At 45.9% G+C, this 22,669-nt stretch overlaps 2 protein-coding genes across 10 annotated transcripts in view; both read right to left on the minus strand.

Moving 5' to 3' along the window:
- Nucleotides 1–1,033: 1,033 nt before the first annotated feature.
- On the minus strand, nucleotides 1,034–11,015 carry PRKAB1 (protein kinase AMP-activated non-catalytic subunit beta 1). 6 transcript variants are annotated; one of them, XM_032471742.1, is made up of 8 exons: nucleotides 10,957–11,015; nucleotides 10,518–10,696; nucleotides 7,940–8,103; nucleotides 6,656–6,749; nucleotides 6,269–6,383; nucleotides 4,056–4,192; nucleotides 2,613–2,681; nucleotides 1,034–2,410 (listed from the first exon to the last, which is right to left on the minus strand). In XM_032471742.1, the coding sequence occupies exons 2-8, from the start codon at nucleotides 10,674–10,676 to the stop codon at nucleotides 2,333–2,335; spliced, it is 816 nt and encodes a 271-aa protein (XP_032327633.1). In that variant the 5' UTR covers nucleotides 10,677–10,696; nucleotides 10,957–11,015; the 3' UTR covers nucleotides 1,034–2,332. The 6 variants fall into 6 exon arrangements, with proteins under 6 accessions (XP_032327633.1, XP_032327631.1, XP_032327629.1 ...); XM_032471740.1 differs by having other exon boundaries at nucleotides 10,876–11,013; XM_032471738.1 differs by having other exon boundaries at nucleotides 10,518–10,763; nucleotides 10,876–10,993.
- TMEM233 (transmembrane protein 233) overlaps nucleotides 10,880–22,669 on the minus strand; it is a 40,700-nt gene continuing 28,910 nt past the window's right edge. The window contains exon 3 of one of the 4 annotated variants that reach the window (XM_032471744.1): nucleotides 10,880–11,015. In XM_032471744.1, coding sequence (XP_032327635.1) covers nucleotides 10,880–11,015 — 136 coding nt within the window. Of the gene's footprint in view, nucleotides 11,016–18,724; nucleotides 21,761–22,669 lie in introns of those variants that run through there. The other 3 variants (XR_004316697.1, XM_032471745.1, XM_006192704.3) reach the window with 3 other exon arrangements.

Raw genomic sequence — 22,669 nt, forward strand, 5'->3', positions numbered from 1 at the left:
ATAAGAAACAGAAACAGACTTACAGAGAACAAACTTATGGTTACCAAAGAGAATGAGAAAAGGGGAGGGAAGATATACAGAGTATGGAATTAACAGCAGATACAAACTATTATATATAAAATAGATAAGCAACAAGAATTTATAGCACAGAAAATCATACCTATTATCTTGCAATAACCTATAATGGAGCATAATCTATAAAAATACTGGATCACTATGCCATACACCTGAAACTAACATAATACTGGAAATCAAATATACTTCATTAAAAAAAAAACCAAACAGGAAAAAAAATTTATCCAATTATTTATCCAAATCATGCAAAGATTTTTGCATTATTTTCTTAGACTACTTAATAATCCCTCCAGTCTCTAAATCTAGGGTTCTCACACCACTTGGCTTTTCAGAGTGAAACAGCGGACTCCCCAGCTAGGAATGCTGTCTAAGCTCTCTCTACTTCAAGTGGACCAGATGAACTTGGATGTTCGCTTTTCTCCTGGATTTATTTACATGTTTCTGGTATGCCTGGGAAGAAAAGGAACACTAACCTTCAATCTCTTTGGTAGAGGGACAGAGGCCCTTTTAGCTGGTGAGAACAGCTGACTCCAGAACATCCTGGCGTCTTCCAAGCAGGAGCCATGATCCCAGGTTCCCCATGGTGCCCGTCAATGAGCTACAAGCAGCAAAACCTCTGATCTGGGGGCGCCACCAGCCTGCCCAAGACAGGGACCTTCACTGCTGCCTCTCCTCAGCTCCCCCTTGTGACTGAGTAGTTCAAGTGGGCTCACTGTCACAGCCTCTTTATAGCCTTCTAGACTGGGTGCAGAAAAGTAGGTCAGGGAGTAATGGCCCTCAGCCCAGAGGTGGCGGGGCTCTCCTGTCCACTCACCCCAGAGTGCCACGGGGCTGGTAGCACTTCCAACGCGTGCCAAGATGTGAAAGACCGAAAGCACTGCACTGAATACACCTCGGGCAGAGCTGCAGTCTCTTCTCCACATGACTGCACAGAAACAAAGCTTCCTCCAAGCGCATGTCCATTATCTTTAAAAAGCTTTATTGAAACCTGTACGTCAAGGTGACACTAATTCAGTGTTTTGGAAACAGTAACAGAAAAGGGTGTCCCAGATTCAGGTTTACCAAATAAATACTGGAAACCAGGGAGCTTGTTCCTCGGTCGCCCAGCAGGAACACAGGGCGTAATGATGGCTTCTGCCGACTCGGGGACAGGAACCTCGCTAATGGCCTGTCTCTGGCATCTCCCTGGAAACCAAGCCATGCGTAGAGATTTGCTTTGGTCCAAAGGATGTCTTCCTGACACAAATTCAGAAGGCTGCTGCAAGTTCTAATTTCCTTCCAGAATAAGCAACAGCAATGGCTACAGCCTTCTCTGCTGAGCAGGGACAGGGATCCTGAGAAAGGCGGCACAGGCTAGGGCAGGCGCCTCTGCGGTTTTCTCCGTAACACTGTCACCTCATTATGATTCAAATAACAAGCCAGACCGCCTCCCGGCTAACAGCGGTCAGTCCTCAGGTCCATCCTGGTTAATGGAGAAATCTGGCCGCAGTTTTCAAAGTCTGTTCCGAGAACAGATTATTGCTGAGAATAGGTCACATGATCTAGGTCCACTCGGGGGTGATTTTAAAATTGCCCTAAGGCTGTTTGGCCAGCCACCTCTGGTTTAAAAACAAAACAAAACAAAACTTAGTGCACAGAAGTGTAAGAAACAATCATTAAAACTTCATCTGGAAATCAGACAGGTTCTAATTTCTATAGGAATTCTGCCTCCCTTGAGCAGAGAATAGAAGACATTCTATTGCTTTGATTTCAGAGGACAGGCAGGACCAACGCCATCCTCCTGGTCCACAGCCAGGCCTCAGCAGAGACAAGTCATTACACACACACACACCCTCGATGAGAAATTCTGTGCAGCCTCGGTCCCTGCTTCCCAGATTTTCACTAATGAAGTAGCTGGTGTTCGTTTTTGGCTTAAGAAAAATCTCCATGATTCAGAGGATACACACTGAGGACTGCGGTCGTCCTCAGCACTGCGGGGTGGGGCCGCATACAGTTGGCCTCCCCCGGCCTCCGTTCTCGGCCTCGACGAGTCCCAGGGCTCACGGCCACTGGGTGTCACGAGGACTGTTACAGACCGAGGCGCTTCAGGAGCTGCTGCTCAAACAAACTTTCGAGTCGGACTAGGATAGGTATGAAATGTCTTACAAAGAGTGTGAAACGACAAGTTTGCAGTCCATTCCTTCTAGTGGGAAGCATGCACGCGTGGAGCATGGTGGTGCAAACTGTTCCCTGGGGCCCACTGCCGGCTCCCAGCTCTTCATATGGGCTTGTATAACAAGGTGGTGACGTATTTTTTCTTGTACCGGTGGGTCGCGCTGAGCACCATCACTCCATCCTGAGGAAGAGGGCGGAAATCATCAAAGGCAGGACTAATTTGGGAGGCTCAAATTTTAGAGAGCGTGAGAATCAGGGCTTAATGAAAACAGATCCCTGGGCCTGCCTTTGGAACCAGACTGCAGGTCTGGGTCAGGTCCTGGAAGCTGCCCTTCAGGATCCCATCGCTAGGGGGCCTCTGAGCACACTCTGGGTGTCCTTACCTTGATGGAAAGCGCATAAAGGTGGTTCAGCATGACGTGGTTGGGCTCAGGGAGCAGAGCTGGATCACACTGTGGGGGAACAAAAGCACACGTGTGCACTTAGGATTTCGGAACCAAGCAGATTCTCCCGTGTGGTTCACAGCACTGGACGTCAGAGGGAAGGAGGCAGGCTCCCGGGCAGTGAAAGGGCTCGTCCACGACAGGGTAGGCACGGGGCTGTGCCTGATGCTCCAACTAAGGGGAGCCCTGTGTGTGCCTGCTGGGTGCACTGGTGTGTCTCTGGTCAGGCTCTGCCGTCTCTAAAGTCTGGGCCATAGCTCTGTCCTCTTGCTGAAGGAAGGGCAAGAAGAAAGCCACCTAGTGAACGTGCTTTTAGAGAAAGCAGGAAGATACAACGCATACTCGACGCTTCTGCGCAGTTGATCACAAACTCATGTCAGTAAGACTCAGGCAGGGAGCCTGAAGAATGAACGGATCACAGGAGTAGGGGTGGAGAAGAGACCTATTACTCTATAAAAGCCCACACAAGACCCGCAGTATTGCCACACCTTCCTATTTGTTAAGCCAAAAATCCAGGTTTTTTTTCCTTCCAATGTACACGCCCCAATTTCATAAATGCTGATTCATAACAGAAAAGGTGTAGATGAAAGCTGGCTCCGCTGTCAGGCGTGTGCTGGGGGCGCTCTTGACCCAGGGGGGAAACCTGGAGCCCCCAGGACAGGGAGGCACCAGGGAACACGCCTGCACTTGTGTGCATTCAGCTCCTCGCCTCAGCACGTGTGTACCCACTTCCGCGTGGCGTCCAGAGCAGCAGCACGGTTACCTTATCACCTGTAAGCATGTGCCTTTTAGGTGGTGGCCAGGACAAGGCTGAAGAATAGCGAGATTCTCAAGAATTACAGCTATGCTGTACAGTCCAGAGCTGGGGCAACCAGGCTGTCTGGGTTAAATGGGACAGAAAATGAACCATGAGGAGTAGTAGGGAGCTCTTTGGGACCCAGGAGCGGCACACTTCTTTCTGCAAATATCAATTTCCCGGGGGAATGTGTGTTACCCATGTACCCCAAATTGTGATCCAGGAATACTGATGCTTCTGAAAGTAATTTGGTGATTTAAACTAGACTCTAAAATTCGGGAGCCAGAGGAGGAATTCCATTTCACAGCTTACCAAGAAGGGATGGGTCTGTTTTGTCATGAAGTGTAAAAGGAATGGGGCTAAGGCAGGAATGGAACGCGAGAAAGAAGAGTTCAGAGAGGCTCTGTGGGATGGGGAGGCAGCACCCACACTCCAGGCACACGTGGCCAGGAGCCCACCCCCACATCAGAGGCGGAGCCCGGCAGGCATGCTGCTGGGCGACACTGACCGTTCCCCCAGCTGCTCTGCGAGGGGTGGACAGAAAGGGGAGCAGCAGAGATGGTCTGGGCAGATGTCTGGGTACTCACAGAAATCCCCGTGTCCTTGTTCAGGATGACCTGGAGCAGGTGAGGAGGGAGGATGGGTGGGGCTTTGAACCGTTCCTCTGGTTTTGAGACGTACGGCTCCTGGTGGTAGGGTCCTGGCGGGGAACTGGAGAGCTCTGCTGGGAAACGGTGACAAGACATTTCCTCTGAAAACTAGGAGTTCTGGGAGCAGTTTCACTTAATTCATGGCGTCATTTAGTTTTCCCCGTCTCTTCTTCCCCCAGCACAGATTTATTTTCTTGGGAAGGATATTCAGGCCCCAAGGGTGAAGAGCGAAGGCAATGAGAAAACCCTTCTGAAACTGCAGTGACAGGCATAACATTCAGCAGTGAACTCAGCTGCCCTGGTGGCGGATGGCAGCCGTCTAGGTCAGACTCACAGGAAGCTGCTGCGGGAAAACCCTTCCTTCCTGCGTCAGGCCGGGCTGGCAAATACCGCCAAGAAGCCCACGGCTTCAAGAGAGGCTTCCTCGGCTAAGCCCCAGTTACGAGCACCGCCAGCCAGAGTAAAACCGATCAGAAAGCGGCCCGTTCATCCAGAGGCACCGGCACATTTCAAAACTAAAACCACCACAAAAAACTAAAACCCGAGCCCTAAAGGCTCTCCGCCCCTGTCACTCTCAGGTTCCTTTCAAACTCTTGCTTGACTATCTCAGTTACACAGGCACATTAAGAAGCTTCTAGAAGTGTAGCGTTTTGTAAGCTCAGGGGCTGCTCACTAAGTGATGTCTGGCCAGCTGGCAGGGACTGACTGAGCTGTTATCCAAAGGCCACCTGGGTTGGGTCCAGCCGCCCGAGACGAGTGCTGTCCAGATAAAGCTGATATGGCCTGGCTCTGCCAACTCCTTCCACGTCATCGTCTGGGGGGCAGCTCCCCTCACCTGACCCAGCCCTATCACAGCAGGAAACTAGAAAAGCACTTGGCGCAGAAAACTGAGCCATTAGGAATAAATGTGTATTTTGAGAAAGTGAGGGTCTAAGTATGAGAAAGGGCACGGAGAGCCTGAGGCTGGTTTACCAACAGCGAGGAGTCACTCTCCTTTCCCCAGGGGATCTCTGCCGCAGAAACTTGACTAAAGCTTTGGTATGTGGCCTGAGATTACATTTATCAGCAAGTAAGGGGTCTCTGGGCATTTCCTCCATCCCCCAGTTCCCACCGATGTGAGTAAGAAAGAAATAGCTTCTCTAAAAGATCACTTAGCTATCCAGACTGAAGAATGCTATTTTTTGGATTTCCAATTTCCGCTCAATAACCTGACTTGTCAGCCACATGGTCTGTCTACCAGTGTGATTTCTGAGCTGATAAAGATAAGAGATCCCGGGGGCAGAACCTCCAGGCCCAGGCAGGTGACAATGAAGAATCATCCTATCAACTGAACTGAATTCATTCTGTTAGCCAATCAGGTGCGGCCCCAGCGAATCTCTTCCCTGCTTCCCACAGGGGTCCAGTAACTGTTTAAAGCCCTGCAAGAACGGGCAGTGCAGCTGGTGTTGACGCTTTAGATTCCAGTACATCCTTCTCCCTGAATTGTACATATTATGTTTCCAGTTTCTTCCTGTGGGTTTAGATGGAAGGCAATTTACTGAAAGCTCAACGACTGGAAGGCTCTCAGAAGACGGGAGAGCTTTACTAGGACCATACCGAGCAGGCTGTGCTGTGTAGCCTGCTTCCGGTGGTGAGCCTCCTTCTCCCCTGAAGGGATGCTGACAAGGTGCTAATGGACCACACCAGTGATGGGCAAGGTCACTGAGGTGTCCACATTTCACCTGCCAGGCTCAAATTCTCCAGGCGCCCCGAGCAGGTCGTGAGCAGGTAGGGAGTTGGCATGCTTTCCCAGTGCTGGCTCCTTACTGACCCAAAGCAACTCTCCTGGGCCTCTTGGGCCCTGCCCTGGCACGAGATCAAGTCCTGGTTGTTTCTACTGTCCGTTCTCCGTGACCAGGCAGACCTACTCAATACTGGAGCTGACCAAAAAAAAAAAAAAAAAAAAAAAAAGACTTCCGGCTCCCTCGGGGCAAGATTTCAATGATCTGACCTGAGACAGTTAGGAATCAGTTTTGTGGCTCTTTAGGGAGCAATAAACGTCCACCTGACTGGGCAGCTCCAGCCAAGAGGGAGAGGCAAGAGAGACGCGCGTATTTCAAGACTGGACAGCCCCCACCTGCACACACGCAGTAGAAAGTAACTGTTCATACCAGACACGTCGGAGCACTTCTGGGAATCCACCATTAAAGCATCAAATACTTCAAAGTCAGTTTTCTTCACTTGAATGATGTTGTTAACTGTGCCAAGCTGGCTGGTTACTATTGGCTGGGAAGAGACAGACAGACAGGCAGAAATCGTAACGCTGATGGTCTCTGGAGGTGTTCGCTAGAGGATTTGAAAGTTCCCGGCTGGAAGGGCTCACTTCCTGGCTAGACAACCTACTTATCTCGGTCAAGTCTGCCAAGTGTCTGACAACGAGCACTGCTATCTAGCTCAGCCATCAGTGTGACAGAGGGACCTGGCAACCATCTCTAAGGGCAGGTGGTTTGTCTGGACTGTGCGTGGAGCCAGAGGACCCAGGGTGGGAGGAAGCGTACCTCGGAAGGGTCGTGTGTCCACTGCCCGTCCACAAAGAACTTGTACTGATGCTCTCCTTCGGGCAGATCCAGGATGGCTACAAAGTTATTGTGGCTGCAAGGACAAAGGAAGCAGAGGGTGTCAGCAGGGTGGGCCACTCTCCCCACCTGACTTGCAAAACCAGCTACCGAACAAAACCTTTCCACGTAAAACCAAGAGTTCAGCTGCAAGAGAAGTAAACATTTTAAACCAATTTAGACAACTCAGTACAATGATCTCAATTTAGAAAAGCTACCAGGAAGCGGCAACGCAAGAGGTTTCTTTGAAAACTCGCCTTGCTCAAATACCAAGAATCCACGTTCCTACCATCAAAAGGTCAGCAAACAGGCATTTGTCCTTAACTTGTGTGCAAAATTAACATCGGGCATTCTGGATTGATGGCAACAAAAGATAAATAGCAAGCTGCTCGCTAAGTTTTACCCTGTTAGTTTGCCTGGGGCAGGAGAGGGGATGGATTTAACAGGATGCACAAATAGTTCTCTGAAGAAACTCGTGTAACTATTTTAAAAAGGTTCCAGGAAATCTCTTTCATTTGATTGTTCTGTTCCCGACTTGCACCGACTTGCAACTGGGCTGAGTGGCTGCCTCCTACATCAACCATACCCCGGGAAAGCAGGCAGTTCCCTGACAACGACCAGGCCGGACCCAGCAGAGCACGATTTCTCCATCTGGTTCACCCGAAGTACTTACTAGTAAAGATGCTTTTCCCTGACAACTTGGGACAGAAGTCCACGCTAGGGTTCCTGATGTGGTGTCTGACTATAGTCTTGCTAATGGTGCCTACATAACACGTACCTTTCAAACAAAGTAATACACAGAGTCAAAGTTAGAAGGAAGCTTGGAGATCATCTGCTCCAATACCCCCTCCTCCAGAGAGGAATACTGAGGCTCAGCTCAAACCCCAACTTGGCCCAGTGTTCCCTCCACTGCACCAGGAACAGAGCTCTCTCCTTCTGAAGGAGAAGTCCTTCCTGTCTACACATACAGCCGGAACGTCTGAAGTGAAAGATGTCTGTGAAACAAACACTCGTAACCGAGAGATGTTTTCTCCTAAGTGTGCTCTAAACCCGGAGACTCCGTGCCTGTGAGATTTGAACCCTGTGAACTCTTGCGCAAGACTATTTTCCCATTCTGCATCTATTTTATGAAAACATCCTCTTCTAGTCACCCACAGGCATCATTGAGAAACCCAGGTATCCCTGGGTTAATAAAAACACGTGACTATGCACACCCCAGGCAATTACCTTCTTGTGAGGGGCAGTTTACTCCAGTTGTTGAAGGACCCAGATAAGTAAACTTCCTTCCCGCCCCCTGTCCATCGAAATACAGTTGGCCGAGCCTGGGCAGGAGCTTTACCGTTCACCTCCAGATCATGCTGCCAGGCCAGGAACTCCTCCTTCTCTGGAGCCTAGAAACAGAGTGGTTTACTCAGCAACAGGAAGCCATCAGGGAGCTCCCTACGACAGTTACCCTCGTGCTGACAATTCACGCTAAACAGGCAGCTGTCACTACTTAGGTTAATATTCTAGCTCGGTAACTTATTAGCTGTGCCTCAGTTTCCCCACTTGCAAAATAGAGACAATAAAGGTAAGTATTTAAGGTTGTGGTGAAGGGTGAGTGAGACAGTCCATGTCAAACGCTCTGCACAGTGTATGACCCTAATAGTAGTAGCTACTGTTGCCGTTACTACTGCTACTGCTGCTGTGGTTAAAGAGGCCTACATCACAATTCTAGGAGAAATTATAAAACTCACTTGGAAGAAGGCAGCAATGAATTCAAGACTAGACTTAATACATGTCATTTTCCTCCCTTCATTAAGCAAGATTTGAAGTACATGAAAATGTATTAGGGACAATTCCAGAACTGCCAAGTTGAAAACTGGCAAATCCAGGTTCTGAGGAAGGGAAAAACTATTCACTTAGTGCTGTCCATGCACTAGGGAGAAAGCTAAATAAGACGCAGACCCTCATTAGGTAAACAATAGCTTCTAGTGTGAGCAGTGCTGTATAAATGACGCATTCAGGAACAAGAGAAATAAACATGTCTAAATCTGTCTCAGTGAAATATATGGGGTTTTGGATTTCTTACATTTTTCTGAGTCAGAAGTCAAAGACTTTAGGTTTACTTATTTTTTTAAGAAGTCAAAGACTTTAAAAAAAAAAAAAAGCAGGAGTTTCAGGCTGGGACAGACTCTCAAAGGTCTTGAGCAGGCTTCCAGCACCTTTATTTCAAATACTAACATGAGCCCATTTAAAAGATACCTGCCTTCTTTGAGCTTTAACAAGATCTACAGATTAAAGAATAACAGACTGGAATCACTTTCCACTGAGGGTGTAATAACCAACCAGAGCCAAAATGGTGATAGTTAATAGTGTAGTTAAAAGAATCCATGCCTTTCTTTTCTTTTTTTTTTTTTTTTTGCATGGGACATTCAGTTCAGTGTATCTCCTACATCATTTCAGTAACTCCTGAGGAAATGATAATGGAATTTAAAATCATTCTACATAGACCATCTGCATGCTTAACATTTTTTGTAAGAATTTTGAAATGGCAAAAACCCAACAAATACTTATTGAAGTAGTTTGATTCGTAGGGTGTCTTAAACAGCTGACCTTGGGACAAAAATTCTTTCCGTGGGGGGAGGGATGTCAAGTCATTGGAGAAACAGGATTCCAAAGTTCACCTGGCACACAGCTTCAGGGATGCAACAAATTCAGAAAACAAGTTGAACTCACAGGCTGGAGGGCCAAGTAAAAGCAGACGCTTTATACAGTTAAGCCACAAATGCAAGACCCAGGTGAGGAATTAAGATAATAACATGATCACCCAGCCCAATGTCGTGAGGAAAAGTGAGTACAGCTGGGATGAAGCGCCAGGCAATTAGCCTAATGGACAATGATTAACAGGCAATCAGATACCAAGACAGAACAAGGGGGTGGGAGGGTCATCTTTCCTAAACCTACTTTGTTGTGCAGTCCTTTAAGGAGTTAGTTCTTTATTTTATTTCGTCTTTTAGGATATACCACATACATATCAGCTGCCAGAATCACTCTCCTGGGACTGGGCCCTGCCCCTAGGAACACAGACCACAATAGGTGGTGAGCAGTTAAGTGGCTGAAATAGGAATCAAGAATCGTTTCAGAGTTTCTGCAGACTGAAGCAGGGTGCCCAAGTGTGGCCTGCCCAAATGTTTGCTTTGGCCTGCTTAAAATATTGTCACATTTAAACAATAGGAGAGAGAAGCAGCTGGCTGCTCCTTCAGACTGACACTTCACTTGCCCACTGACCTCTAGAAGTCAAATTATTTTTCTACGCCTGCTCTAAAGGGCGAAGCGCAAGTTTCCGGCAGAACTTAAGACCTCAGGCAACTGCAGCCAGAGTTGCAGTCAACTCTACTTTCACCGCACACGTGTTCTGGTTCACCTCCAAAACTGACAGTAAACTGCAAAACTATTACAAAAAGCGTCACTCTATGTAAACACGACGAAGAGTTCTCAAAGCTGTGAAATTAATTATACCTAAGAGAAAAGCAGAGGCTGGAGCTCAATTACTGCTAGCTCCATGATCTTAATTAAGAATCTGAACCTGTCCCAGAGCTGCCTTTTCCTTAATGATGTTAAACGAAGTGGATTCCTTCTCCCTCAGGGTGACTTTCTCATATCGGTAATTAGACACAGGTTCCTGGGGTGCGAGGAGGGCTCTTACAGGGCCATTTGACTTTTAAGTATCACCTCCCTCCCACTTCTGACGATTAGAGGGCTTGTGGTGGAGTACAGATCTCAACATGAGTCAAAGGAAACCAGAGTCCCCCACCTCCGTTACCTTGATTTCCTCGGAGTGGAAGAGGTCGGCGTCCTCGGGGCTGTCCATCAGGATCTTGGGCCTGTCCCCATCTTTGGAGCCCCCCGAGCTGTCTCTTCGGGGCGTCTTGTGGCCGCCCTGCCGGTCCAGCGCTGCACGCTCGCTGCTCGTGTTGCCCATGGCTGGGGTCTACGGGGATACTGGGAAGCCGGACCGGGCCTCACTTCAGGGAAGGGACACGGGACTCCCGGGACCTCCACCAGGACCCTAGGAAAGAGTCGGAGCGCCGGGTACCACACCCCTCAAGGCTAGGCTTCGGGCCGGGATTCGGCTTCAGCCGGGTCTGCAACGCTGGCGAGGTCTCACAGTCGCGCTTTACCTGCTCAGGCAGCCGCGGCGCGAACCCGCCGAGCGCTAAGACACCCGACACTTTGCCAACAACTCCTCCACCTCTTCTTACCAACTTCCGCTTCCGGCACTTCGGCAAGTCCGCGGGGCCCGCGAAGCTCCGGGTAGCAGCTGCCGGAGAAGCGCGAGAGACAAATTCGATCTCACTTCCGTTTCCGGTCTAAGTTCACGCGATCGCAAGCTCCCCGGACGGCCCCGGTAGGCTTCGGCGCGCGCAGTCGCAGTCGGCCGCTCCGGCCGGCCTAGGACTAGGCTGCTGAAGGCCGGCAGGGGGCGCAGAAGCGTGCGGGCCACCTGGGCTGCTCTCCCAGAGCTGGGACGAGTGATGGTGTTAGGTAACTTGGATAGTTTTGCCCACTTCCACTTGATTCTACACTTTACTGCCGAAGGGGTCGTTTTAAAGGGCAACCTAATTAAGAGACTGCTTTTCTTAAAGCCCTTTAATGCGCTAGCTCTCACGCCTTTGAGTGCCTCAGAATCACCTGGAGTGCCTGTTTAAAATGCGGATTCACCTGCCCCTAATCCCCAGAAATTATGATTCTGAAACTCTGGCGTGGGGTCTGCATTTTAATAAGCACTCCAGGTGATCCTGATGCAGGCAGTCTTGCAGGTGTTTGAGAAAATGACCGACCATAAGATCTCTGGAAATTTCTCGCATCTAGTAGCTTGGGGGTTGTAAAAATCCTGCAGGAGTTACTGGTGTATTGTCAAAAAATTGAGTGCTCAGCCTTTCCATAGGTAATTTTGAAAGATATTTAAAAATCACTTTGAACACATCATTCTGCATAAAATGCATTTATTTAATAGCGTTTGCCATTTACTACAGCCGGTGCCTCAGCAGGAAGTGTACATACGTGGTACTAAAATATTTTAATCTTCTCACCTGTTAGTCACTGCTATGATTTTTGGTGGTAGTGGTGTGGTGTGCGTGCACGTCTGTGTGTTTGCATGTGAGTATCTCAAAATGCCTTGCATTTGCTGGGCTTAGTCATGCATTTTGTCCACTGAACATTTATTTAATACCTACATAGTGCCAGACACCGTGCAAAGTAAATGCGAGACACACGACTAAGACACAGTCTCCTGGAAAGGAATTCGGCAGTATCTATCAAGATAAAAAATACAACTTCATTTTGGTCCACAATTTTAACTTCGAGGAAACTTCTACAGAATACACACATGAAAATTATATGCAAGCATGTTCGTTTGCAGCATTGTTTCTAGTGCCATAATACATTAATTCTAAGGTGCACATTTGATTTCACTTTTTAATCTCTCTGAAACAAGATGCTTCTTACAATTACTGCAATCTTAGATTTTATAAAATAAGGAAAAACTGTGAAATCCTAAAAAGTCTGTCAGTAGGAGAACGGTTAAATGAATTAAATACATTCATCTTATAGAATACTGAGCAACTTTTTAAAAGGAGGAAACAGAATTATATGGGTAACTATGGAGAAGTGTCTGTGACATTCCAAATCCCAAAAGCAAGCGGCAACAATAGAGCAAGAGCTCTGAAGTCAGCCTGCCTGGGCAAATTCTGGCTTTTCCACTGAGTGGCTGTCACCTGGTTACCTCCTTTGTGAAGTGGGGAATAAAAATAACACCTACCTTACAGGCTTGTTTTGTGAACTAATTGAGAACACGCACGAGAAGTGCTCAGCATAGCACCTGACTCTTAGTAAGCATTCAGTAAACGTTAGCATTTTTTTTTTTTAGCATCATTAGGCTTGCAAATGGAAAGTTCTGGAAAGAGATATAACATGCTGTTAATAGTGGTTCCCTCTTGGGATAGGAGTCAGATTGGAAACAGGAACAGATAGGGGATTTTCACTTTTTAGTTTACTGCTTGAAAAATTTTCTACTGCAAGAATGTACTACTTTTATCATTTAAAAACATTTTTTAAAGACAAAAATAATAATAAAGATGTGGTTCCACCATAGAATAGAGGTGGAAACAGACCCACAAAGGCAGCAATCCAGGCAGGCAAGGGGTCCTAGTGAAGCCCAGATGGGACTTAAGCCAGGCCAGCGGATAACCTTTAGGAGGTAATTAAGGTCAGGTGAGGTCATAAGGGAGGGGCCCTGATCTGACAGGATTAGCATTCTTAAAGGAGAGAGAGACCAGATTTCTCTCCTGCTCTGTCTCATTCTTTCTCTCCATACACACTTAGAGGAAAGACCGTGTGAGGACCAAATAGCCACCTGCAAGCCAGGAAGAGAGCTCTCACCAGAAACCCAACCCTGCCAAAACCTTGATCTTGGACTTCCAGGCTCCAGAACTGTGGAAAAATAAATTTCTGTTGTTTAAGCCACCCACTCGCTGATACTTTTTTTATGGCAGCCCAAGCTGACTGAGGCTCTGATGAGTGCGAGCTGTTGGAATAGAATTATAAGCTTGCTTTTAGTTGGCTTACCTGGATTTCCATCAGGCTTTCTGAAATTTACCTAACCGGTGTAAATAACACTGACAGTGTTTGGCAGATGTGTCCATCTATTCTCGCTAGACATCTCTGTGTTCTCTCCCCACTGAGATGCAAATGCCGTTGTGATGGAGAGTCATCAGCACAGAATTAAAATGAGTTCATTCTATGGTATTCAGTCCACAAATATTTATGGAGAACCAATATATGCCAGGCTTTGCCGTGGGGATAAAGGAATAACAGAACAGACATGTTTATCCCTTTGCAAAGCTGAAGGGACCCTGGTGGCAGGCAGATATATAAACAAGCAAACAAGTAAATAAGCCGGGTAATTACAGAATGATTACTGCTATGAAGGAAACAATATGGAATTATGTGAGTGGCAGGGGTACTACTTTAGATGAGGTGGTCATGGAGGGTTTCCCTGAGGAGATGACAATTGAACTGAGACCTCAATGACAAGAATGAGTCAGATGGGAGAAGACTTTGGGGAGGAGCATTTCAGGCAGAGGGAAAATACAAGTGCAGAGGTCCTGGGGTAGGTATGAACTTCATATGCTAAAGAAACATAGGGGCAATTTGTGGCTGGAGTGTATCAGGAAGCAGGGATAAGTCTGATCCTTTTGGGCTTTGTTAGTCACAGTGAACATTCTGGATTTTATTCCAAGGCAGTGGGAATTCATAGGAGGATTTATATTTGGGAGTAATGTTATCTGATTCACATGATTGATGTAAATTTTACAGTCTCATAGAGTTTGGGGGTAGGGCTGAATTTTAGAATTCAGCCAATCAGAAAAATACACATGTGCAAATTTCAGGAGTCAAAACTCCCCAAGAGACCATAATTGGCAAAAAGCCTCACTTTGTGACTTGTGGGGTATTTAGCAAAATTCTATTGTTTGACCTGGGTGGTGGTTATTAAAGCGTTTGCCTTGCAATAATTTAATAAGCTATACATTTCTTTTGTGTGATTTCCTGTCTTTTTATTTTATTTTCAATAAAAAGATTTTTTTAAAAGAAAAAACTTAAGTGGGGAGGGTAATAGCTCAATGGTAGAGTGTGTGCTTAGCATGCAAGAGATCCTGGGTTCAGTCCCCAGTACCTCCATTAAATAAATAAAAACAAAACAAAAAGCCCTCCACTTCAGTTACAGAGTAAACTGAAGCTTAAAGGAGAAAAGTGCTCAGCTCGAGATAATACATCTGTCTTAATAAAGTTCACCCTGAATCAATTCCATCTTCTTTCAAGAAGCTTTGAAGGAATGAAGGAGAAAAGGATGTCCACCCTTCCCACTTGCCAAGAGGATGCCAGACCAACTAAGGCAGTTTTTGGGCAAAGATTTAACTAAGATTTAAAAAAAAAGTCTGGATTTGTCTCATCTCTTTAAAATGTGAGCTCCCAGGGCATGAGGGTTTGATAATCCCTGTAACATACACTGTTCACAATCGCTGCACCCTCTCTGCATGCATCCTCCTGTGCGTGCTCAAAGCTTCCTACTGTGAGCACATGTGACTCTCTGAGAGCTTTCTGGAGCATTCCGGGCTTGCACGGGGGGGGGGGGGGCAGAGAGGCCAGAGAGTGGACAGCCTTTGAGCAGCCTCCAGCCTCCAGTGACAGACAGGAGTTGGTGGATAGATACCCCAGCTCCCTTGACCCTTGGGTGGGATGACTCTAAGATGTGTTCCACACAGTATCTCAGAGTCTCCAATGGAATTGAATCCTGCTTGCCCACAAAAGTAACTTGATTGTAACTGTACAAGGAGTCTATCGGCCTTCTTCCTTTCTTTCCTTTATCACTTCTTGGGATCATCTCCCAAATAAATACTCGGAATCATCTTCCAAATAAACTGCTTGCACAAAAATCCTGGCACCACCTCTTAGGTTATAGCTGAGGAGGTGAAAGGGCTTGCTGAATCACAGAAGAAGTTAGTGGTTGTCCGCCATGGTTAGCACCCTGTGTCCTGGTGTCTTGTCCAGGGCACTGTGATATTTTATCCTTCATGATCTGACATACCATGGATGCTTGAAAAACAGGATCAGACAGCATCATTCACAATACCCAGAAGGTGGAAATAAAGCAAATCTCTATCAACAGATAAGTGGATAAACACACTGTAGTGTATCCAAGTGTATCCATGCAGTGGAGTATTATTCAGCCATCAAAAGGAATGTAGTACTGATATATGATACACATGGATAAACCTTGAAAGCATCACACTAAGTGCAGGAAGCTAGACACAGAAAAACCACATAATATATGACTCCATTTATGGAAAATGTCCAGAATAGGCAAAACCGTAGAAATAGAAGGCAGTTTGGTTGTTGCCAGGGGCGGAGGGAAGAGGGAATGGTGAATGATTGCTTAATGAGTACAGGGTTTTCCTTTTGGGGCTGAAAATGTTCTGGAACTCAATATAGATGGTGATTGCATGACACTGAAAATGTGCTAAATGTCACTGAGTTGTACACTTCAAGATGGTTAATTTTATGTTATGTGAATTTCACCTCAATTAAAAAGAAAACAACTAAGGTTGGTCCTAGGTGACATGGTAGAGTTGTACAGCTACCCTTTTTCCAGGTCACTTCGTGCAAACCATCTTGCAGGGTAACCCCCTCCACCCCAGGTTCTCCCGCTGTGTCTCATGACACATGTGACTCAGCCCATCGGAACCTAGTCATGGCACTCGTTCTAGTTAACACCAGTTTTTTAAGAGGACTTCAGTTGTCTAACTTCATCAATTCATTTCTTTATCAATAATTGCATATGGCACAACTACTCTCTGCCAGGCACTGTGGTAGGCACTGGGGTTAGAATGATGGGCAAAAACCAGACCCAGGCTCTGTGCTCATGGTGCTTAGATCTGGAAGGGAAGAGAAACGCTAAGCAAACAATCATCCAGTAGTTATCTCTGATAAATGCTAGGAAGAAATGTGACCTAGTGAGAGGGATGTGACTTAGCCAGGAGGTCAATGAAGGCTTCCTGGAAGAAGCAGCAGTTAAGTTGAGGTTTGAAGACAATAGGTGTTAACCAGTGAAAATTGTTTATCAAGCCCCATTATGTGCCTGGCATTGTGCTTGACAGATCAACTCGTAATCCCTCCACCCCAGCAGTCCTACTGCTGTTATCACTTGTAGTTTACGGATGAAGAAACTGAAGCTCAGAGAGGTGAAGTGTCATGCTCAAGGTCACACAGCTAGGAAGTTCTGGAACCAGTATTCAAATGCAGGCAACCAGACTGATGTAGAAATGTAGGCATTGTGGATAGACCACTGGGTAAGGGGTAAGATCATATGGGGTCAGGCTGATCAAGATTATAAATACAAAGCTGGAATGGTCATTCAGAGAAGGAGAGCAAACTAGCCTGGGCTTTTTGTTTTGTTTTGCTTTTGTTTTGTTTTTGAGCATCATACTGACTTTTACAGCTATGGACCCATGTTTTTTATTGTTACCAAACTCATTAACATCTGAAGGTTGGAGGCTGTGAATCACTTGGTTAAGATTCTAAATCAAGAAGGTGGGATCACGTATTAAATAGTGAATGAGGATAACAGCAGGCAATGCCTCTAGCCACCCCTAGGTGGCAATAAAGAGCAATGAGAAATGTTGCCGCAGTCTTCCAAAAAAATTAAATGTCTGTATTTTCTCTATTTTTAAAATAGAAGTCCTGGGGATTGAACCCAGGACCTTGTGCATACTGAGCATGCACTCCACCACTGAGCTATACCCTCCCTCCATGTATTTTTCAGTTTGAATGAACATAGTGAAAACTTCTAGTAGTATAGGAGGTATTGAATAAAAAACAATTCCCTTCACCCTTTCCCCTATACCCTTAAATCTTTTCTCGCAAAATAACCTGTTGTGAGTTTCTTGTATACTCTTTGGGGGCACATTTTGTTATCATTGTATATATTTTTTTTCCAGGAAAAGTATTTGCTTATATTTCTCTCCTTTAAAAAGCTGACACCGTTGGAACTTTTCCCCCTTAGTGTCTCTCTCCACGTCAGCACATATTGAGCTCCCTCATTTTTTAAGTGGCTGCAGATTCCATAACAATAATAGTAGTTAATGCTTGTAGGGTACTTACTGCATACATAGCACTGTTCTAAGCACTGTCCTTGTTTGAGTCTACAACTGTGAACTGGGACTGGGAAGTGTGCACTCCGACAGGAAGAGAGATGAAAATGTTTTGACTGGATCATCAGATTTGACCTGGCCGCTTGTCTGAAGTTTGGAACCAGTACACAAAATGAGACCCAGATGCCTGACACAAAAAAACACACAAAGGCAACTTCGTACTTCCCTCTTCTGACTCCTGATAAATCAATCTCTATTGGAACAAATAACCAGTCAGCGTCTACTGCAAAGGGCATCCTTCCTTCTGCGGTGTTTCTAGGGACGATGCTTGCGGGGTGCCTGGGTATCAGGCATGTTTGCATTTGTCAAATCAGAATTCAAAGTGTCTCGGTTCAGGGACCTGTTTTTATAGGGTAACTCCCCAGGCTCAAATATTCAACATCCATGAGTATTTTTTTAAGGATCGGTAATAACTAATGAATGTGGATGCTGTCTTAGAATATATATATATGTATGTAATCAGTGGCCCCAAACTGTCTCTTATATTTAGAAGCCCAGAGCTAGGGATATGTATCAAGATACATTCATAATGCTGTTTTGCTGAATGCAGCTGTCCTGGTGTGGGCCAAAGATACTCTGCTGATCCAGGAGCTGAGGTCAGCGATTTTATGTCTGCATCTGCTTCTGCCCATAACTTGTGGGCAAAGACAGGGCCACTTCAAGGGCTGTAGCCGTATCAGCCTTAGCAACGCACAGAGCAGGGGGGCAGGGACACCTCTCTGAGGCTTTGCCCCTTGGGTCCAGCCAGTGCTCCCTCCTCCACAGTGACTGCATCACACTGTTCCTCCCTGTCTTAGCACTCTCACATTCCCTTCCTATTGTTTCTATGTGAGCCTGTTCCCCACTGGCCTGTGAACACTTCCCAGGGGGTCTCTCTTTATCCTATTGGAATCTCCAAACAGTTTCTATGGTTGAACAGGTGCTCTGTCAATCCTGGTTGGATGAGGAAATGGATGAGAGTGACAACAGAATGGGGAAATTGTTTGAAAAGCTATTAAATGACTTTTAGACTGCTTGTGACAGGCATAGTAAGCAGCAGCCTGTTTAATGCAGACAGTGGTTGTTTTTTTCCTCTGCTCAGCACCTGTCTCTCCTTCTGGTAAAAACACTTTAGTTTTCCTTTGGGAAACCACCCTTCTCACACCCTCAATCCGTAAAGTTTGTGTGGAGATGACTTCACCCTCAGTTCCGCTGGCTGAATTGTGACCCAGTTCTAGCCAAAGAGGGTACCACACACCCTTGGCCACAGCATCAATTTGTGCTGGAAAGGGTGGCCACACTTGTTCCTTAAAGGCTGGCATGCATTCTGATGGTTTGGTTCCTGCTTTGAATCAATTGCGCATTATTTCAAAATGAAACTTTTTTTCCCTTGTATCTATTACAGAAGAGTTACTTTATTTCCACAGGCATTGCTTAGCTGGTAGGAAGAAATCTGAAGCTGCTGGCAGCCACTGTGCCACTATGAAACCAAAGTGTTCTCAAGAAGTTGAAGCTGAGAAATAGGGAAAAGCTCTTAATAATGCTGAGCACCAAGATCCAGCCATACCTGAAGCCATCCCTGGAATTTTTCAATTATATGAACAAGTAAACTCATTTTGCTGTAGCCATTTTTTTTGTCACTGGCTGCTCAAAGAGTCCCCGGCTGATTCACTTGGTCAATCCACTTTCTAAGTGTACTTTCTGGAGTGGAGCAGGGACGACCTCAGCCTTGCAGGAGGCCCTGGAGAAGACCATCATCTCATTTTGTCAACATTAAAGCTCTCTGCCAGGTCCTGGGGGCCTAGAAAAAAAGTCAGACCCCCATCTTCATCCCAGGGTTCTCACTTAGTGACTTTAGTGGGACCAACATTGTCAATGCCTCCTAGAAGGGCACTTCAGGCCGTAAGTTATTTTGAGATGACCCCTCTCTAGCCCCAACCCTGGCTGCTCTATGGTCTTCCTTACAAGCTGAGGCTAGGATAAGCGAGCCCATTTCAGTTATGGGAGTCTCTGGAAGATTGCGAGATTCCCAAGAAAACATAATGTACATGCCGTAGTAAACAGGCTTACTTAAAACCATTTTTATTCTGCCTCTCAGCAACACTTCATTTGATTTGGATAAAAGATTAGGGACTCAAATACAAACAAACAGAAAACAAGGTGTGAGAAACAGAAATCAGGATCCGATATACTGGAATGATGCCAGGATCTCTGTGTGCTGAAAATTGCTGTCCCTGACTCAGTGTCCTCCGGGGACAAGTGCTGGCTCATGACGGACATTTGGGTGGAATGACAGGTGGAATCTGTTGTCCATCAACGTTTATTTTTTTGCTAGGGTCCAGGGTTTTTAATAAGTGCCTGAGATTCACAATTATCTAAGAACAAGGCTTTGTACTTGTAAAGCACTTAGAATTTCCCTCCAGGGGCAATCATATCTATTACAGTGATTGATTCTCATACCGACACTCTGAGTGAAGTAGACAGGCGTTCTTATCTCCATTTTCCAGATGAAGAAGTTTGAGGCACAGAAGAAACTTGAAGAAACTTGCCTACAATCAGTGTGCATTGCTGGTTCGTGGCAGAAAAAGGCATTGCAAACTCAGATGTTCTGACTTCGCCTCTTGTCCATTCACGTAGAGTAAGCTGCCTTTTCTCTTGCTCAGGAAGGTTCGTTATCACTATTTCTACTATTAGTTTTGAAGTTATTTTTGACAGATACAGCGATCACCTGTTGTGTTAACCACTTGGTATCTTCTTTGAATCCACCCACTTTTCTTGAGTAAATGTGTTTGAACAGAAAAGGTATATAGCACATCCCTAAGTGGAGAGCCACAAATGGAAGGTAATTAATAAAATGAATAGAATGAAAACAAAACCCATGAAGTTATTAAGTTCCAACTAAGCAGAAGACTTTGAACCTGAGGACTCCTCTTTTTTTAATAAGAAGGGAAAAGAGCCAAAGGATCAGAAAGGCACTAAGGACCCGTGAGCACAGAACAGAGACTCTCCGAGCTGTAATCAGGGCTGAAAAAGAACAGAAAAGGGGAAGCATTCTTTGTGATTCAGTGGCACTTAATGTTGTGGCTGTAAATGACTTAAAAATTGTCTTCATTGGAGGGAGGGTATAGCTCAAGTAGCAGAGTGCATGCTTAGCATGCACTAGGTCCTGGGTTCAAGCCCCTGTACCTCCTCTAAAAATGAACAAATAAATAAACCTAATTACCTCTACCCCCGCAAAGGAAAAAAAAAGACCTCTGTGTCCCGCCAGTGGTAGGTCTCGCACACAGGGTTCACGTGTGCTGGCAGGCAGAATAATGGCATTGTTAAACCAGGGCTGTCACAGCTAAGGGGGTTATGTTTGGCAGAAAACTGAATACAAAGGGTGACATTTCCAGGTGGCATCCAGGAAAATCAAAGATCTTGCCTGAGACTTGCTAAAGAGAAGTGATGGGGGGAGGAGAGAGAGAAAGAGAGAGAGAGATTGAAAAAAAAAACACATCCCATAAACACAGCCAGTATATTCCCCAAACTGGGAGGGCAAAAGTGCTCGTGTACCTACCATTGACCACTAAGTACACTAAGTACATTCTCAGAGTCTGTTTGAAGAATGAGGTTGTGGTCAAGATGACCAATGGTGGATGCAAGCCAGGGGGGTGGGGCATTAGGAAAAGTGAGGCCAAGACAAAAGACCAGGAAGCCCTTTCATTTGTGTCTTTGATGACAGGATGGTGAACTCTGGGGGCTTACGGAGGAGAAGCCACTGAAGACTGAAGTGAAGCTACAGTTGTAAACATAAAAGGAAACAATGCAAAAGTTCAGCTGTATTCGGCGACGTCAGACATACTCCAGGTGTGCTCAGCACTGCAGACACCAGCATCCCGTGCTCCTCCTAGAACCTCCCTCTCCTCCCAGATCTGGAACCTCCACCTCAGCCCGCATTAAAAGAAATGAGATTTTCTGAGGCTCATCTCTCGAGAAGAGGAATGGACACAAGAACACAATGGCTTTGGATAAACTGAAAGACTGAGACTTGACTTCCCACCCTCACCACCCCCCTTTTTTTTTAAGAAAAAAATCAGTGACTCTGGCTGATCGGCTGTGATGCTTGGTTTTCCTAAATTTTGGAGGGTTTTTTTTTTCTTTTCTTTTCTTTTTTTTCTTTTTGAGTTCATTTGCCAGGGACCTGCCTCTGGAGAGTCCTGGAGGAAAAGATCTCACAGTCTGAAGTCAAGGATCCATTCCTCAGAAACTCCTCTGGGGTGTGTGCGGATGGAGTCCATTCTCCAGTGCTTGTGGCCGACTGCTGGCTGCTCAGGCACTGTGTGCACAAGAGACAAAGTGAGAGAGAGAGAGAGAGAAGGAAAGAGACAGACAGACAGGCAGGCAGGCAGCAGACAGAGCCTCCTCCCCCAGCGCTTCCTTCCTCGGTGGTGATTACACCTGCAGACTGGGATACTTATGAGCCTAAGCACTGGCTTCTGTTTGAGTAACATATTTGGAAACATACTTTGTTTTACATGTGGCACATGCAAAACCCCAAATGATACAGATGTAGCCAAATCATATGCTCCTTCTCGAGGGTTAGTAGCACTGTTAGCACTTGGAGTGCATCCTCCAGGATTATATTCAAATCCATAAGTATGCACTTAGAAATTCATCATGTGTGTGTGTTTGTTTATTTATTTAAACACATTCATTCATTTATTCAATAAATATTTTTGCCAGGCCCTGCTCTAGGTGCTGGTGATAACAATACCCAGTAATTACACAGTGAGTACCACATGCCAGGCTTTATACAAGTCTTTACAGCCCTGTGAGGTAAGTACTGTTTTATCCTTATTTTATAGATGAGAGAACAGAGGCACAGACTGATTAAAAGACATGCCCAAGGGCACAAAGGCACTTAGATTTAAACCCCAATGCTCTAGCTTCACAGTCATCGCCCTTACGTGTTATGCTCTATTATAATGGGCAATGACAGAAATGAAATGAAAATGTTCCTGGAGTTTTCATTCCAGTAGGAGGAAAAAAGACCATTACATATATGTAAAACACATTTATATATTTATACATATAAATACATATTTATACACACAAAATTTTTCAGGGAGACGTAAGTACTAGGAAGAAAGTAAAGTTGGATAAAGAGACAGATCGAAGAGAGGTGGGGCTGTGGGTGACATTTTAGAAGTTGGTCAGGGGTAGCCTCTCTGCTAAGGTAACTTAC

The sequence above is a fragment of the Camelus ferus genome, chromosome 32 (assembly GCF_009834535.1).
Source record: "Camelus ferus isolate YT-003-E chromosome 32, BCGSAC_Cfer_1.0, whole genome shotgun sequence".
NCBI classification, from domain to species: Eukaryota; Metazoa; Chordata; class Mammalia; order Artiodactyla; family Camelidae; genus Camelus; species Camelus ferus.

Bases quoted from the DNA above. Each gene is read 5' to 3' on its own strand.
- PRKAB1 (XM_032471742.1), bottom strand. From the start codon at position 10,676: ATGGGCAACACGAGCAGCGAGCGTGCAGCGCTGGACCGGCAGGGCGGC. The intron at 4,193-6,268 runs GTATGAACAGTT...ACCGTTTCCCAG, and splicing joins GAAGTGCTCCGACGTGTCTG to CAGAGCTCTCCAGTTCCCCG. The intron at 2,411-2,612 runs GTAAGGACACCC...CCTCTTCCTCAG, and splicing joins TTTATGCGCTTTCCATCAAG to GATGGAGTGATGGTGCTCAG.